General features: G+C 37.3%; 1 protein-coding gene across 1 annotated transcript; it reads right to left on the bottom strand.

Annotated features, from left to right (window-relative positions):
• Positions 1-3,270: 3,270 nt before the first annotated feature.
• Il36b (interleukin 36 beta) lies at positions 3,271-3,657 on the bottom strand (the record flags this gene model as incomplete). Its single annotated transcript, XM_042670922.1, is given in 3 exon segments — positions 3,271-3,374; positions 3,377-3,446; positions 3,529-3,657. Coding segments are annotated over 3 exon segments (303 nt in total), but the record flags the coding sequence as incomplete, so codon positions are not given.
• Positions 3,658-18,339: the final 14,682 nt, after the last annotated feature.

Below are 18,339 nucleotides of genomic sequence, written 5' to 3'. Positions count from 1 at the left end.
TCGTGGGATTCCTGCAGTTCTCTTTGAGTGTTCTCAGCCTGCTCACGCCATTCCTCCCTTTCTCTTTGAGTATTCTCAAGTTGTTCACGCAAATCCTGTATCAGTTTTTGAGTAGCTTCCTCACACTTATGATATTCCTGTATAAACTTCTGGGATGCCTCCTCTCTCTCCCTATCACGCTCATACAGAGTCCTTTGTACATTTTCAAACTTCTCATTTATCATGTTTGCCAGCAGTGTTTGTAGAGCTATTTGGGAACTCTCCTCTGGATTATTCATTATCTGTTCTAACCCCTGATTATCAAGATTGGGAATTGAGATACCCGAATTTGCCATTTTTCTTTTTTTTCGGCTTACTCTGCCCATTTGAGATGAAGATAGCACCAGTTTTGTGCTAGAACACTATCTTAAGGCAACCATCAACCAAAGTTTGCATTTGTACAGTTAATAGTCTACAGATACAATCTAGTTCAACAGATACATCTATTCGACATCAAACAACTATATGTTAAAGGACTTTGAACCGCAGAGAAGAATTTGGAAAACCAGAAATTATTAGGGTTAGGGAGAGATGTGGGTAAAAAATAGGAATAGATTGGTGTGGGGAGGCACAGGGAGAGTTAACTATGTCCTAATCACAATGCAGGAAATAGGTTGGGTAGGATGCAAGTAGAGAGAGAGAGAAAAAGAAGAAAGGAAAGAGGAATAAAAAGAGACCAGAAAAAAAATAGAAATGTAAAAATTAATGTTATTATAGAGATTAAAAGACCATCTATTTAGAGAGGAATGTGAATATGTTGAGAGAAAGGGAGGGACATAGAGGAGATGTGAAAAACTTTTAAAAAATGCTTAAAATATTATATAGGTATAAAGAGGTAGTACTGCTATTAATGAATTTAAGTCTCAGAGGTTTTGAATAGAGTAATAAGTTTGTGGATTAAATGTGTACACAATGGGGGATAGGGTCTACTAGTTAACTACGGGTTTATCTGAGGATGTGCAGGACAAGAGTTAAGTCACATAAAGAAGAACAAAAGAGAGGAAAAGGTGGAAAGGGTAGGAAAGTGAGAAGAAAAGATCAGAAGTTCAGTAGAGCTAGACAAAAAACAAAAAGATAATTAAGAATGAAAGAAAAAGAGAAAGAAGACAAGAAAAGAAAGGAAAACATACATTCACGTATTCCTAAAATAAAAATTATAAGAGGAGAAAAAAAAAGTTACTGGAAAACAATTATTTTTTCAGAAGAGGCAAAAATGAAAGATTAATAAAAGTTTTAGAAAAGGAAAAAATTTTTTTTGTATATATAAGGTAACAAAAAACAAAAAAAAACAAATAAAAAAAGAAAAGAAGAAGAAGAAAAAAAAAGTTCTTTGATTTTTTTTGGGGGGGTGGAGGGGTGGGAAGAATCCTGTATCTCCCTTTTGTCTGTAACCAGAGTCTTGTTGGAGTCTCTGGTCAGCTTGAGGTCCTGTGGCTTGATTGGTTTCTTAAGTCAGTTTGTTGGAACAGGCAGAAAAATGCTCTGCTTTACCCAAGATTTTGAGATCCCCCTCCCAGGTTAGTTTACTGGGAGGATGATCTGCTTTGAGAATCACAAAAGAGGGGGATGCAGTGATGAGGCTAGGTTCTGGGTAGAGTTGAGGCCTTTCAACAAACAGTAGCTTTTCCCTGGGGCTATTTTGTGAAAAAAACTCACAGTACCCAGCCTGGAGCCATTCTCAGGGTTTCTGTTTATCAATTGATTGTGGTGGCTGCTAGAGGGAGGGGCAGCCTCTGGCTCTGGTTACCCAGTGAGGAGAGCCACTCCAATGTCTGGCGCCTGAGCTGGGTGACTTTTCCCTGGATGGAACTGAGTCTGTGAGGTCACTTCGCCATTAAGTTCTTGTGACCTGCTAAATGACTCATTTTATTCCAAGGCCTGAGTTGGAGCTAGCAGCTCCTCCGAGCTTTGTCGGTATCCAAGATGGAGATCACCGGTGCTGGGGGGAGGAGGGGTGGCCTTCCCTCCTCTGGTCCCTGAGAAGGAGTGAGGACGTCGGGCTTCTACTCACGCCGAGTCTTGGATCCTGGGTTGTCTCTGGTCTGCAAAGTGCAGGATGAAGTTGTCCGCTCCTTGTCGGTTCTTGCTGGTGTTGAGTAGAATCCGCTCGTCCGCTGCGTCTGGCTCCTTCGTCCCGGACTTTGTCTCAGGTATGACCCCGCGGCGGTGGTCGCCACAGCGACCCTGCCACCACAGCGGCAGCTGCTGGCAAGCGCTCAGATGTGTCTGCTTGGCTTCCCCTCTCTTGACTAACTCTCTGTCCTGTGATGGCACACTTGGTGTGATTCTCTGGCTTGGGACTGTTCACTGGAACTCTGAAACTGCTTTCTATGCAAGAGCTTGTTCAGATTCCAGCTTCTCCTCCACCATCTTCCCGGAACTCCCCCATAGTCAGTATATTATAATATATTGTGTTCTATGTGTTTGGTTCCTGTATTTATAGGTTGTATTATGGGCTTTAATGAAAATATCCTTCACAAAGTGAACAATGACTTACCATGATGACTCTATAGACTATTTCTATTGTTGACATCCCAGAACACATGAATAATAAGATAATATCTTTCACGCTTCTTTCCAATGTCTTTATAAAGTAAAATTATGGCAGTGCAATCAGTTCTGAGAAGTGGCCTAAAAGAAATTGAAGCTGATATGAATAATTCTTTGAAAAAATGGATTTATTTTATTCATCACAGTTAAAAACCATACTTAATATTGCATACAATTGCATATTAAATTATTAACTAAGAGTAGTTTGAATCCAATATAATAATCAAGACATAAAATTTTGTTTTATATTTGTCCCATTCTTTAGATGTATCCTTTTGAGTATATTTATAATATTTATCATACATAAAGTTAATAATTTTATTGATGTAAACAAAAATGCTTGGAATCCACCTACTCCTTTGACTATGGGTTGGCAAAGGAATAAGAAATATATGGTTTAACTGGACTTGACCGCTGAATGGGTACTGAGCTAAGATCAGGAAGGAATGAAAAGCAATTCTAAGGTTTCCTACTAGAATACTTTCCATCTGAGAGGCACAATATAAACAATGTCTGAAGGACAGGTGGTTGGCATTGAACTATTGGAAACCTCATCAGGCACAGTGTCTCTTAAGGTCACTTAGTATTTTCAAGTAAAAGAGTCTGATGGTTTGATTCTACATCCTGGAATTGATTGTCTATATACAATGTTGGATTGAATTCTTAAGATATGAATAGAAGTTAATAGTAATTTTGCCCCTTTTCCTGGGTGAGAATGATGGAGTGTCTTGCTGTGGAGTAGGTGCCTATGAACCAGCCAGGATAGGAGACAGACTCAAAGACAGGGTGGAGCCATCCATACTGTGGTAAAAGAGCTTCTGTGCTTTGTTCCAGTATGCAACCATGTTGTACATCTCCTGGGAATAGAAAAAATACTTGTTAGTAAGGAAGACTGTAGAGTGGAAGGAAATACGTTTGAAATACATCTTAGCTGCATACCTTCAGTTGCAAAGTAGGTGTTCCCTGATTTCTGTGCAGAAAAGACAGATTTTTGCCTTCAATTCCCAGGAAAACCAGATTATCTTTTTCTCCATCTTGGAATTTTGTATCTCTACATGCTATTAAGTGAAGAACATGTAAGGAAAAGTGGAGAAGATGTCAGGCTCCAAGCACAGAGAAATCTAGTCCTCTGGTCTCATTCTCAGTTATTTCTTCAAACCATAGGAAAGGGAACTTCCAGGACTCCCTCAAGCCAGTGACATGGCAAAGATCCCTTGGTTGTTTTTCTGAAACCCATTTCCTTTTTCTTCCTTCCTGCCAGAATCTCAGTTGTCATTAGGGCACATTGTTCCCCAAAAGTTAAAATAAAACTGTTACTACCATTGCAGCTACATGTGAGCATATGCTTAAATTGTGGCCCAGGAGATATAACTGGCAGTGTTTTATGGAACTTTAAATTTTTTCTAAAAAGAATTGGTTAGTTGCTGCTGCTGTTGTTGTTTGTTTATACTGGAGCTTGAATTCAAGCCTTGTATTCTTGCTTATAGCTGGTGCTCTTCAACTTGAGTCACTCCTCTACTTCTAGCTTTTTGCTGGTTAATTGGATGTAAGATTCTCTCTGATTTGTCTGGGCTGGCTTCAAATCATGATCCTCATAACTTAGTCTTCTGAGTAGCCATGAGCCACCAGTACCTGGCAACATGACTAATCTTGAAAGAGTTTCTTTACTACACTCTTCCTCAGAGAAAGCTTCCATGAGTCCCTTTCCCAGATGCACATTTTGAAGCTAGAATGGTGAGCAAACCCTGAGTGAAGCTCCCATCTCTGGCAACTGTAGTGGTCCTGGGTCTCCAGGATGTGATATCTTGAGATACATCTGGGATGGTTAGGATATTCCCATGTATCACCCCAGGTTCTATCTGGTGCAGCAAATTATTATGGCGAATCCACCATACTCATTACTTTAATCTGAGAACATTTTAGAGCCTGGCAGCAAACTTGCCCCTCTGACAACCTCTGCCATCCCATCTTTCTCCACCCTTCATCCAAAGACATCTTTAAGGGTCCTGTTTGTGGCCATCCATGCTACTTGAGATGTTTGACTCTCAAGGAACATATACTTCTGGGCTTCTGGAAGAGGATGCCAGAGCAGTTTCCTAAGATATTCATGATGAGAAGCAGTTGTTCACAGTCCTTCCTGATTTAAGATCTTCAGAGATTGATTCAATAATTATCCCTAACCAGGGATAAACAAATCACAAACCAACATTATTAAAAGAAACTCCAGTTCCTCCAGTACTCCGTACTTTGGACCAAGATCTCCCTCCAGCTACTACAAAACTGGATAAAGAGCAATGAAAGGTTTGCCACACATGGCTTCTGAGCCATGGAAGCTACCTGTGTCCAGAGGTGTCTTATTGCTTGGGATCAAGCTTCTGGCTTTAGCTTCCTCTAAGGGTTGTGAGAAGCTAGTCTAGAACCCTCAGGCTTTTGAATGAACAAGGAATGCACCTAGTCTCCTGACCCTGGATGTGCCCACTTTGGTAAGAAACCTGAGCTGACACAGAGGTCCTCTGAGACTTTGGAGAGAGCCAGGAAAGCAATACAGGTGTGTCTGCTCTGGGCCCCTAGAGAAACAAGAGCAGAGCAAGCACCAGGAAATAATAGTGAAGAAATGCAGAGGCCAGCTGCTGAGCTAAGAAGGAGAACATCTTTGCTACCACCTCAGAGGCAGAGGTGTAGCTCTCCTAACTCATGAAGGATTGTGAGGCTGTAGTCCTGATCAACTTGATCTCTGAAAAAATCAGTATACTCTTTTTAGCCATTTTGCATATACAGTGTGTCACCCTTATGTTACACAACTGTTGACAGCCTGTTTTGATAAAGGTGTAAGAGCTTTATAACACTTTAGGGGCCATGAATCTAACAGTATCCCTTAGAGATGACAAAATTTACAGTCTAGTCAACGTAGAAGCCAAATCTTTGTTTTTAGCCACTTCATGCTTTGGGTCCCAAATTCTTGCATACTTTACTAGCTGAAACACAAACTGAAACCTCCACTATATTCAGAGGTGGAGAATACCATGAGACACCTTGGAGGTTTGGGACTTTCTAATTATGAGCTAAGAATTACATGGAGCTGAGCGTCAGTGTCTCATGCCTGTAATTTAACTGCTCAGGAGGCCGAGATATAAAGGATCAAAGTTCAAATCCAGCCTGGGCAGAAAAATCTGAGAGGCTCCAGCTTCAATAAACCATCAAAAAGCCAGGCTATAGATATGCCATCTGTGACCAAGAAAGCAGAGTGAATGCAAGGCATCCTACCCCACAAAAAGAATCAGATACAGCATGCACATTGACAATGAAAGAAAATAATTATTCCTGAAACAACATTGCTGATCACCGCTAATCATTCAAACAATTATCAAACAAACAAATGGCTACTTATTCTGTTTTCATGTATCTCCCAACTACTCTACTGGTATTAGTTCCAGACTCTGAAATCTATCAGTAAGTCTTTTCCTTGGAATATTGCAATACCCTCTAACTCCTGCCTTGTTAAAATTAACAGAAGTGACAAACAGGAAGCATAAACATGGTCTTATCATTTCTTTGCTTAGCACTTCCTCATGGCTTTACTTTATACCCAAAATAATAACACACAAACCCACATGAATTGGTTTCTCTATTTTTTTTCTCTGTCTCTGACCCAGCTTAGTGGTTTTCATTGCCCTAGCTACATGGGATTCCTGCTTATTCTCCTAAATTGTTCCTATTTGGGCCACTGAATATATCCATTTAGCTCCTTATTATTGTAGTGTTGTTTAGAACTTTTTTCTTTTACGTTCTGTCGCTGTAGGTTGATGTAAGCTACTCCCGTGTTGAGTATTTTCATGATTGTGTTGAGTATTTTCATGATTGTTATTGCTGTTGAGTTTCATACAGGGTACATTTAAGGTAACTGTAAGGGATTGGATTCTTATGGGCTTGATTTTAAGATTGATATGTGGATTCAGAGAAATATTTAATATAGGCTGAATCATTTTCCACTACTTAAGTAATGTCTTTTTAATTTTTTCACCAGTACCTTGTGAATCTTTTCCAGGCCAGTTGGTAGAAACAAATATTTTTCTCACTAATCCTTTGGAATGGTGTTTTTTTTAAATCCATACCATTAGAAATAATAATTACAATACCATCAAGGGTAGAACTGAAAACTTGTGAAATACCACTATATAAAACTCTTACATCAAGCTTAAAGTGGCTTAAATTATTGGAACTTAGTCTCATTAAGAATATGTAAACCCGAGGGTAGCAAAAATATTTAATATTTAAAGATGTACAGCTAACAGGACAAATAAACCAAAAGAACAAAAAGTATTAACTGAAGAAAAGACAAGAGAAGATAAAGAATGATTGGAATCATAGAAAACAGAATGATGATGGATAGTAATCTATCTACATCAAAACTTAACTATAAATGCTATGAACATAAGAGTTAAAAGATTTTTTTCAGACTGGATAAAAATGTAAGACTTAATTATAATCACAAGACACATAAGTCACTTCAGAACTGAAAGATAAATGCTATTTTTATTCACATATACCTAAAAGGACAAAATGAGGCTTAGAGAGATTAAGTGACTCACCTAAGACCACAAGATTAGGAAGAGATGGACCTAGTATCAATACTAGCAATTTGATTCACATATCAATTAACCTTCATTCCCCAATATGGAAACCAACTGTCCAACCAACTCATTTCACAATTGTAGATTGAAGCAGTATAGTAAAAGAGATAGTAGAACTGGATATCAGGGGATCTCATTGGAAGGAGTTTATTTATACAAAGAACCCAGGGGCTACTGGAGAAGAACGAATGTATCAGGAACCACAGCAGGGACCAGCTGAGTTGTTCTAGAGAAAAGTACCATGCCACTGTGTAGCAAATATTGAACCCGGGGAAGAAATTTGAATTGCTTACTCAACATGTGATGACTTGGAGCATTCACGAGGGCCTTGCATGTCAACAGAGAGACTGTGGTGATACACAAAACAGTCTCCAGAGACCTTGGGCGGAATTGGACCTCCAATTATACCTCAGCGCCTCCTTCTCTGAGCTATACTAAGGAACATCATGGGGAGAAATACGTAAGTTGTTAATTTGGCTCATAACACAGTAGAGAAATATAAGGATGTCCATGAACAGAGGGAGGCTTGTGGGCCAGGATCTTAGCACTGTATAGGGTGTGATATGGTTTTGTTGTTGTACTTGTTGAGTCTTCTGGCACCTTCTGGACTGAGATGGGGTGGAGTGTTGTAATGGGGGCAGGAAACAGCCAGTTCTACAGGCTGGAATTTGAGGGAATGTGTGGGCACCCACAAGACAGGTGAGGCTCCAGTAGTGTACGTAACACCCACATGCAGTTTCTCTTGATTGAGTCACCAAGGGCAGGGCCATAGCCACCTCCTTACCTGAAATCCAGATGAGACCCTGCAAAACAGACCCAGGAGCTTCCCTGTCTGTAGCTAAGAGGCCTTCAAAGCACTAAGAACTCACCTTTCATGAATTTGTAGCTTGTTACTGGAACTGCTGGGCATGAAATTGAAAATAAGCTGATGTGGGAGAAAATAGTAAATGGTCAGGAAGGGTGTGGGTCTGGTTCCTCAAGCCAGTGCAAGCTGCATGTGAGATTCTGACCTCACAGGAGGGGGAGCTCTTGGCCAGGCTGCAGTGAGCATACCCCACTCCCAACATCTCCAAAGTGAATCCCTGTCTCTCATTTTCCATGTCTTTCCTCAGTTAATCCAGGCAATGAGCATCCATAGCAGATGTAGGTATAGAGTAGGTATGAGAGCTGAGGAGGAGTGGCACTTAAGAGGGTAGAATAATCACTTTTCATCTCTTGCTCTCACTCTGCTCTTCCTCTCTGCCTTGCATCTGATCTTTTTTAATACATTTCAAAATTATTATATATGTCTTTTTTGATGTATTGCAAATTTATTATATTTTTTGAATTTTTATTTTTGTTTTGTGTCAGTACTCTGAACCTTCTGAGAATTCTTGGCTTTTTTGCTCAAGGCTGGTGGTCTACTGCTTGAGTGACACCTCCACTTCCAAAATTCATTATTTCAAATTGTGATTATATGTATAATATATAATATAAATAACATTCATCGGGGCTGGGAAGGTGGCTCAGTGGTAGAGCACTTGCCTTGCATGCCTGAGGCCCTGGGTTCGATTCCTCAGCACCACATAAGCAAAAAGAAAAAAAAAAGCCGGAAGTGGCACTGTGGCTCAAGTGGTAGAGCGCTAGCCTTGAGCTGAAGAGCTGAGGGACAGCGCCCAGGCCCAGAGTTCAGGCCCCAGGACCGGACAAAAAATAAAAAATAAAAAAATAAAAATAAATAACATTCATGTTATAAGATAATAATATATTAGATTGTGTCATTGAATATTATATATAATACTTATATAATACCATATATTACAGAATATATTATATATTCCATAATATATAATATGTTATATAAAATATGTACAATATAGAAAAAATATATAATATTATATATAATTGTATTATAAATGATATTATCTATTATAAAATAGAATGTATTTTAGTCATATATGTTATATAATAGATATTATACAATATATAATATGCATCATATAATATATTTAATATATAATTATATATTTATATTATATAAAACACAATATGTTATTATATTATACTATATTAATATAATGTACATAAAATATTGTATTATCTATAATAAAATATATACTATAATATATAATATATTATAGAATATTATATATTTTATATAATATATTGTATAATGCTATATATTATATGATTATTACATTATATAATAAAATATCATGTATATTATATATTACATCATATATGTTATGTATTACATATTGTACAATATTTTATTATATATTATGTACTATATATGATGTATAGTATACATATTATATATTTATATATTTATACATAATATGTATTACATGTATAATATAATATATAGCTGGTATATTAATCTATATCTAACATCTAATATATATATAATCTATGATATATATGCATATACATATATACATATGTAAATTCCATATACATACATAGTATATATTATATATGTGATATATAATATAGTATATACCCTATACTATATTCTATATTGTATATAGAATATATTATATATGATATATTATATTTGATAAAACATATACTATATTCTATATTATCTATTTGTTCATATATAATATAATGCATACATATATAAATATATTATGTTTTTAATATTTATGTAAATATTTCTATTTATATAAATAATATACAATATATAATATGTAATATTGTATTATAATAATATAATACATTAATTCATGTTATTATATATTATTAAAATAGAATATACTAAAATATAATCTAACAATATATTATGTTATTAATTCACTCATTACCACCAAACTGATTTCTTTGTTGCTTTGTATGTCCCTCCCCTATGATATAACCCCTGCTTTCACTGTATTTGATGTTGGTATAATTTGTAGAGGGGAAGGGCAAAAACAAATCGTTTAAATAGGGATACAGGTGGGCCCATTGCAACAATGAGATGTACAAGTTGTTATGTCAAAAATGAACTTTACAACTTTGACCGGGGTGGGGAGGTGGGGTGGGGTCGAAGATGGGAAGGGATAGGAAGGGGAAACAAAGGAGGAGGCAACAATGCTTGATAAGAAATGTACTCATTATCTTGCCCATGTAATTGTAACCCCTCTATACGTTATTTTCACAATAAAAAAATGAATACAGTGGCAATCTCAGTAATATATAGTAATATAATATAATCATGTTATAATAATATGTTCTTTAATAGCATATGATATTTAATATATTTTAATATTAACATCATAATATCAATATAGATAATAATAATTGTAATTATTATTGTATTCTTAGGTTCCACCTATATTTCTGTATGTATCACAATTCCATTGCTTTGGAAGTCTAAATAAGTTTCTAATTAATCTATATGCCACAGTTTTCTATTCTTTCAAACTACACACTTGAGTTTCCATTATTTTACCATTGTGAATAGTGCTGCTATGAATAGGGTAATAAACTGTCTTTTCAAGTTTCTGCTTCCAGTTCTTTCTAGTGTATACACAAAAGCAGAATTGCTGGAGCTTAACATCATTTTTTGCTAAGATACTTGTTTTTGTTGTCAGATAAAGGATTATATAAATACCAATTAAGTTTAGATGGCAGTATTTTTCAGGTCTTGTAAATTCTAACTCCTATAATCCAGGTTTTCAATGTATTTGTCCAATCGATTATGGAGGGAGGAGTTTTGAATTCATCAGCAAAAACTAAAGATACGTCTGCTCCTTGTTTTAGTTCTATCATCATGTACTTTTGAAGGTTTGCTGTTAGGTGTGTGTATATTTAAGGGTGTAATGGGTTTTGGAAGAGTTGATCCCTTTATCATAATGGTATGTTCCTCTTCATTCTCAATAATTTTTCTTATTTTAAAATCTGCTTTGATTGATATTGATCATAGTTTCTTGTTTAGCTTTTACATGGCATACCTTTCTCCATACTTTTATCTTTTAACTATTTTTGTTTTATGAATTTTGTTATCAGTTTATTCATTTAGTTAGTTAATTCTTTTTTTTATTACATAGTATTTCTGAGACAAGGACTCACTCTGTAGTCCAAACTGACCTCAGTGTTATGATCCTTCTCCCCCAGCTTCCCAAGTTCTGGGACTATAGTTGTAAACTACCCTAACCAACATGAGTCTTTTTTTCTTTCTTTCTTTCTTTCTTTCTTTCTTTCTTTCTTTCTTTCTTTCTTTCTTTCTTTCTTTCTTTCTTTCTTTCTTTCTTTCTTTCTTTCTTTCTTTCTTTCTTTCTTCCTCTCTTCCTTCCTTCCTTCCTTTCTTTCTTTCTTTCTTTTCAGGCATGGGGCTTGAACTCTGGGCCTGGGCATCATCCCTGAGCTCTTCAGCTCAAGGCAAGCATTCTACCACTTGAGCCACAGTGCCACTTCTGAATTTTTCTGCTTATGTGGTGCTGAGAAATCAAACCTAGGGCTTCATGCATGCAAAATAAGCACTCTACCACTGAGACACCTTCTCAGCCCTATGAGTGTTTCTTATGAGATAAGAACTCTAGGCTTTTTAACACAGTGCCTGTCAGAGTAACTTCTTGTCAGAAATATGAAATCCTAATCAGTCAGCTGAGTTGAGATGAGCTGGTTCCTGTCTCTGGGCAGGGAAAGCCATACCAGCACATAAAATGAGGTATTTACCCTTGAAACAGCTTCAGAGTTAGGTGAAAGTGAGTTAGTCTGTCCTGTGTATTTGTTGCTGTCTTCACATACCTCTGAGGAGTGGAAGAGAGCTAGGAAAAACTGACAGGTTAGAAACAGGTGACCAGGTTTTGTGCTATGGGTTGACCCAACTCTTTACAGACACATGCAGTTGTTGCAGTGCTCCAATGATGAGTCTATTACTGCCCTCTTTATAGGAAACTAATCTGGGGTAGGATGCTGTGTCAAAATAATGGTGATGACACTGCTGATAATTGTGATGATGATGATAATGATGGTGGTATTGATGATGGTGGTGATTGTGATGACGGTGGTGGTGATGATGGTGGTGACAATGCTGGTGGTGATGCAATGGTGGGATGGTCAGATAGCTCACATTTAAGCACCTGTTATATCCAAGACACTTGATTGAGAAACATACATTAACCCATTTAATTCTGGTAACAGTAGCACTTTCATCTAATCTTTCGTTCATAATTGAAAATTCTAAAATACAGAGAGCTTGAGCAAATAACTTGACCAAAGACACATGGTAGTAAGCAGACTTATGGTCAGAACTGAGGTACTCTTGATCAGAGTTCAGCATTTTCTATAAATAAACATGCAACATCATAGATCATGTGGTCTCATTCCCAAATACTCATCTCTGAAGTCATAGGCAAAAGCAGCCACCGACAACAAGTCATCAAATGAGTGAGTCCAATTAAAGTCTTATTTATAAAGTCTTATAAATAAACCATGTTGTAGGCTGAAAGACCAAAGTTTGCAAACTTATGGTCTTAACTGCTCAATCAAGAAAATGAGGACTCACAAGCATAAAAGCTCTGTGGAAAATAAAGGAATAATTATGAGCAAAATGATAGACAATTCATTGACCTTTACTGTGAAGTGGCATATAATTCATTCAATGTTGATGAAATATTTATTTATTGAAGACATATTGCTTACCAGAAATACTCTAAGTGCTTAGGTTATAACAATCAACACAATAGATGTGAAAATTTCATTTATTTGAGTTTTTCCAGCAGCATTGGGTCAAGGCATATAATAAATAATAAACAGGGGCCAGGAATGTGGCTTAGTTGGAGAGTGCTTGCCTAGCATGCATGAGGCCTGGGTTTGATTCCTTAGTACCACATAAACAAAATAATAATAATAATATATTTTTAAAAAACAAAATAAATAATAAACATAATATATGGATGGATTCTATAATATCTTGTATGGTGAGTATTACAAATGAATCATGATAAGGAGGATGTGGGAGCAGGAGATATAGCCATAGGATGGTAAGCACAGGTCTCACAGAGAAGGTGGCCTTGAGGCAAAGACCGAAAGGAGGTAAAGGGAGTGAACTACACTGGTGCTTTTTTTTTTTTTGAATAATATTTTATTTTGAATTTATTATCAAGGGGAACAGTGCACCAGTTGTCTAATGATGACAGAACTGTCTTCTGAGTCTTTAAAAACTCTGTTAACTTAGTATACAATTAAAATATTAAAGGATATGTCATAGAATATGTCTCATAGAATATAGACATGACATTTTGTACTTCTCATTGTTGCAACAGGTCTACCTGAATCCTTAAACGACTTGTTTGTCCCCATCTCCTCCACAAGTTATACTGACATCAAATATAGTGAAAGCGGGGGTTACACTGTGAGGGAGGGACATACAAAGCAACAAAGAAATAATCTTATAAATGCGTTAGAAACACATGCATGAAAGAAAAAAAACATTAAAATACATATTTAAGGGTTCGTTTTCCTGGTGCTTTTTAAGCAAGGAAAATAGTCCGTGCAAAGGCTTGAGGTGGGACTATGTCTGCTTGTTCAATGAAGAGCAAGGAGAGTCTCCTTAATGAGGAGGAAGAAGAACAAGAGTTAATGAGAGCCCAACTGTGTAGGACTTTGGATACATGGCAAAGACTTGCCTTGTCTTCTACCCTCAGAGGTATAGGAACCAGAGCAGTGACAAGATCAGACTGAGGTGGTTACAAAGATCACTCTGACAGCTGTGTTGTTGTATCTTGGGGTCAATAGCCTTTGGCTGAAGTTTCCTGCATTTACTTTTGACTCTAATACTAATTAAAGGTCAAAATCAGGCAATATAATGAACATTTCTATGTTTGATTCTTTTTCTTTTTCTTTCTTTTTGTCAGTCATGAGGCTTGAACTCTGGGCCTGGGTGCTTTCCCTGCACTCTTCAGTGCAAGACGAGTGCTCTACCACTTGTGCCACAGCATCACTTCCTGTTTTCTATTGGTTTATTGGAGTTAAGATTCTCATGGAGTTTCTTGCCTGGGCTGGCTTTGAACTGTGATCCTCAGATCTCAGCCTCCTGAATAGCTAGGATTATAGGCGTGAGCCACCGGCGCCTGGCTTATTGATTCTTATATCCATTAAATACATCATAATAGTAGTTACCCATGGGTCACTATATGAGCATAAAGTGAAAAATCCAGGCAAACTACCGAATGCTAAGGACATAGAAACAAGAGGATCTTGAGAGGGCTTGGGATGTGGTTCAGGCTTTAGAGCATTTGTCTAGCATTCTCAGGGTCTTGGGTTCAATCCCCACAGCTTTCCTCCCCCTCAATAAAATTTCCAAGAATATAACCAGACCTGAATAAATATTGGCTATTTTAATGTTTATTAAATTTATCTCTCTAACAAGAATTTGTTATCTATCATAATTGTGCTTATGCATTAATAACATGGATAGCTTCATATGTTAAGTCTTTATCTCTGCCCCCTTGCAGGCACTGCCTTCTTCACAAACGTGGTGATGAGTAGCCATGGAGGATTACCAATTTTCAGCTGTGACATATTCTGGGGCACATGAAGACTACAAAGTATTGAGATGTTTGTTGAGAAGGGGATACCCACTGAAGATGTCAGTGAATGAAAAAAACAATAGTAATAGAAACTGTTGGTGATGAAGACAAAGTATATTGGTTACCTATCACATTTAACAAACTATTCCTAACCCTAACAGCTTAACCAAGCAACATCTATTTATTCACATAAGTTTTGAGAATCAGGGAGCAGAAGACTGGCCTCACAAGAGTTCTCATGAGATTGCAGGCCAGATGTCAGCCTGGGTTGCCATCATCTGAAGGTTTGATAGGAACAGGAGGTTCTGCATTGGAGATTGTTACCTCACAGGATGTCAGCATTCCTCACTGTGAGGCCTCTCTGTATGGACACTTTCATATCCTTGTCCTATGGTCTCTGGCTTCCCCTGGGTGATTCAACTAGGAGAGATGAAGGAGGAAACTGAAGTACCTTTAAAAGGAAAAATGTTTATTTGAATCACAGTTCTAAAGGCTGGGAAGTTGAAGATCAGTAGCTGGATCTAGTGAGGGTGTTCTTGCTGGTGGTGACCTTTCGGGTCCCAAGGCAGAACAGGGTATTACATAGTAACAGAGGTATGCCCAAGAGGCAGAGCCACTCAGAGATAATCAATTAGCTCATTCACCCATTTACCATTAAATGGATCCATCCATTCTTCTGTCCTCAAGACTTACCTTTTAAAGATCCCAATTAGTCTCAGTTCTTGAGACCTCATATTTAAATATGTTGGAATTGGGATCAGCATGAGTTGGAGGTTAAATTTCAGCATGAACTATTTTTTCCTTCATTTCCTCTACATTTTTATTAGCATATATTAGTTGTACAAGAAGGTTTCACTGTGATATTTCCATACAAATATACAATATACCCTGATGAAATTCACCATCTATATCATTCTCCTTCATTCCTTCTTCCTTTTTAAATCAATTTCAAGAGTTTCATGGTTCTCTTTTTATATACATATATAAAGTACTTCAACAGCATTTATCCTTTATCCTCCTCCTCCCTCTCCTTATGCCTTCCCCCTCCCACTGGTACCCAATCCCCCAATAAAACCTGCTTTACATTCATGTCATTCATGTGTTAATGTTTATTAATTGTACATATTGGCACCATGTTATGTTACACCTGCATCTATTGTACTTTATTTTTTTATTTTTTATTGTGAAACAGTATAAAGGAGATACAATTACATGGGCAAGGTAATCTATTGTACTTTAATCAGATTAACTCCTCTGGTTGGTATCTTACCATCCCCCACTATTCCCCTACAACAGCTTCAGTTGCTTTTAGCGGGTTTCATTATGCCACCTTCACACATAGATGCAATGTATTTTAATGTATTTCTCTTTCTGTGTCTCCCCACTCATCTCTCATCTATATGAGAGTTACAATGGTCATAAGTTTTGCTGGGGTCATTTAAACCATAGTGATACACTGGAACCTAGTTAATTGTCATTGGAAAGTAAAACCAAAGCATAGGGTCCCAGAGAACAACAACTTCTTCTTTTTCTTCCTCCTCCTCCTCCTTCTTCTCTTCTTCTTCCTCTTCTTCCTCTTCTTCGTCTTCCTCTTCTTCTGTTAGTTGTGGGGCTTGAACTAAGGTCATGGGCACTGTTCCTGAGCGTTTTCACTCAAGGCTAGTGTTCTACCACTTTGAGCCACAGGTACCATTTCCAGTTTTTTTTTTGTGTGTATACACACACACACACACACATAATTTTAAAGATACTGTACAGAGGGGTTACAGTTACTAAGGTAATCAGCCCATTTCCTATGGAGCATTGTTACACCCTATTGGCTCACGCCTGTAATCCTAGCTACTCAGGAGGCTGAGATCTGAGGATAATGGTTCAAAGCCAACCTGGGCAGGAAAGTACATGAGACTCTTATCTCCAATAGACCACCAGAAAACCGGAAGTGATGTTGTGGCTCAAGTGGCAAAGTGCTATCCTTGAGCTGAAGAGCACAGGGAAAGCGCCCAATCTCAGAGTTCAAGCCCCACGACCGACAAAAAAAAAAAAAAAAGAGTCTCACAGACTTTCCTACCCAGGCTGACTTTGAGCCGAAATCCTCAGATCTTAGCTTCCTGAGTAGCTAGGATTACAAGCATGTACCACTGGTACCCGGCCAAGAACTGTTAATGGGGCCAGCTTTGATGATGTGCCAGTATGACATCTAATTGCAGGCTGACATAATTCTGTCTTCTTTTCAAGTTTTATTCTCTATTAGAAAGAAGGTAAAAAAAAGCCTTATAAGCTCCATGAAAAAGTCCACTGGACGCACAGATGCAATTCATGGGTCCCAGGCAGATGGCAGTCTGACTCCATTTGAAATGATACCCACTTCTACAAAAGAAACCTGTTTGCTCAGTACTGCTTTGCTTATAGGACAATTCTTTCTGAAATTTTGTTTTATTTTGCTTTTGCAATTTTTAAATTGTTTTCATTTAGACAATTTTACAGTTTTCTGTAAATAACATTATGTGACTAATGCGATATTTCCCGTCTGGGTATTTTATTTATTCTTAAACACTAAGAACTTTCTGGCCCATGTGTTTGAATATCATCCCTTTAACATTTGCACCTTAACAATAAATAGTTATCAATGATACTCAAGACATGATTAAATTATTACTGTACACTTAAGTTCATCAGACAGAACTAGTGGAGGTATGAAAAGTGCATTGATTATTTTATAATCACATAATTTTTTTTTACTAGTTTTAGGTATTTAAAAGAGGGAGAAAAATGAGGGGGGGGGTAATAAGTTAGACAAGAAATGTATTCACTACCTTACTTATGTAACTATAACCCCTCTGTACATCACCTTGACAATAAAATTAAAATGAAAAAAAGAGGAAGATCTGTGTTGGAATCATAGAGGTCTATCACACCAATTAACAAAAGACAAGCAAATAAACAAAAAACAATAGCAAAATGAAGGACCAGTAATAATAGATTGGAATACAAGATCTATGTTCCAGCTATGCCATAAAATACTAGATTTAAGTTGTGGAGAAAAAAGTGTTGTCATTAGAGTTTGGATAGTACTTTCAAAGACAATGTTTATGTTCTTTTTCTGCTAATCTGGATTTTCCGGTTTTTCTGCAATGAACTTGTTGCCTAAACATTCCCTAAGCAGGAGATCTCCACCTCCCACATTACCATAGGGCTGGCACAGGCAGGAAGAAAGGAGGGACTGGAGGAAAGAAGGAAGAAAAGGCAGGAGGAAAGAGATGTTTTAGAATCTAGTTTTCTTGAGCTATTTCTTATTCTCTTAGAGATCTGGAAAGCACCCGAGAAAGCTCTTGAGGCTTGTGGAGGGAGATGGTCTCCAGAAGACTCCTTCCAGGAGAAATAATGAGGAGCAGCAGGTGTTTCTGTAGGCTTTGGGTGATGTAAAATCACTCTGGGAAACCCTACTCCTCCCTAGGTTGAGTTCCAGGGCTCCTCCCTGGTTCATTAGTATCCTTAAAAGGCCAAGACATCCTTGGAGGAACAGGCAGACACCACAAGCTTTTGCCAGGAGAAAGGAGGTATTCTGAGGTATTCTTTTGGGGGTGTTAGCAGTAGTGGAGCTTCAGCTGATCTATAACCGTAAG

Source organism: Dipodomys spectabilis, unplaced genomic scaffold (assembly GCF_019054845.1).
Source record: "Dipodomys spectabilis isolate Male_0828 unplaced genomic scaffold, ASM1905484v1 ptg000588l, whole genome shotgun sequence".
In the NCBI taxonomy this organism is placed as follows: domain Eukaryota; kingdom Metazoa; phylum Chordata; class Mammalia; order Rodentia; family Heteromyidae; genus Dipodomys; species Dipodomys spectabilis.
Note: the sequence above shows the minus strand (reverse complement) of the source record. Positions and strands in the feature narration are given on the sequence as shown.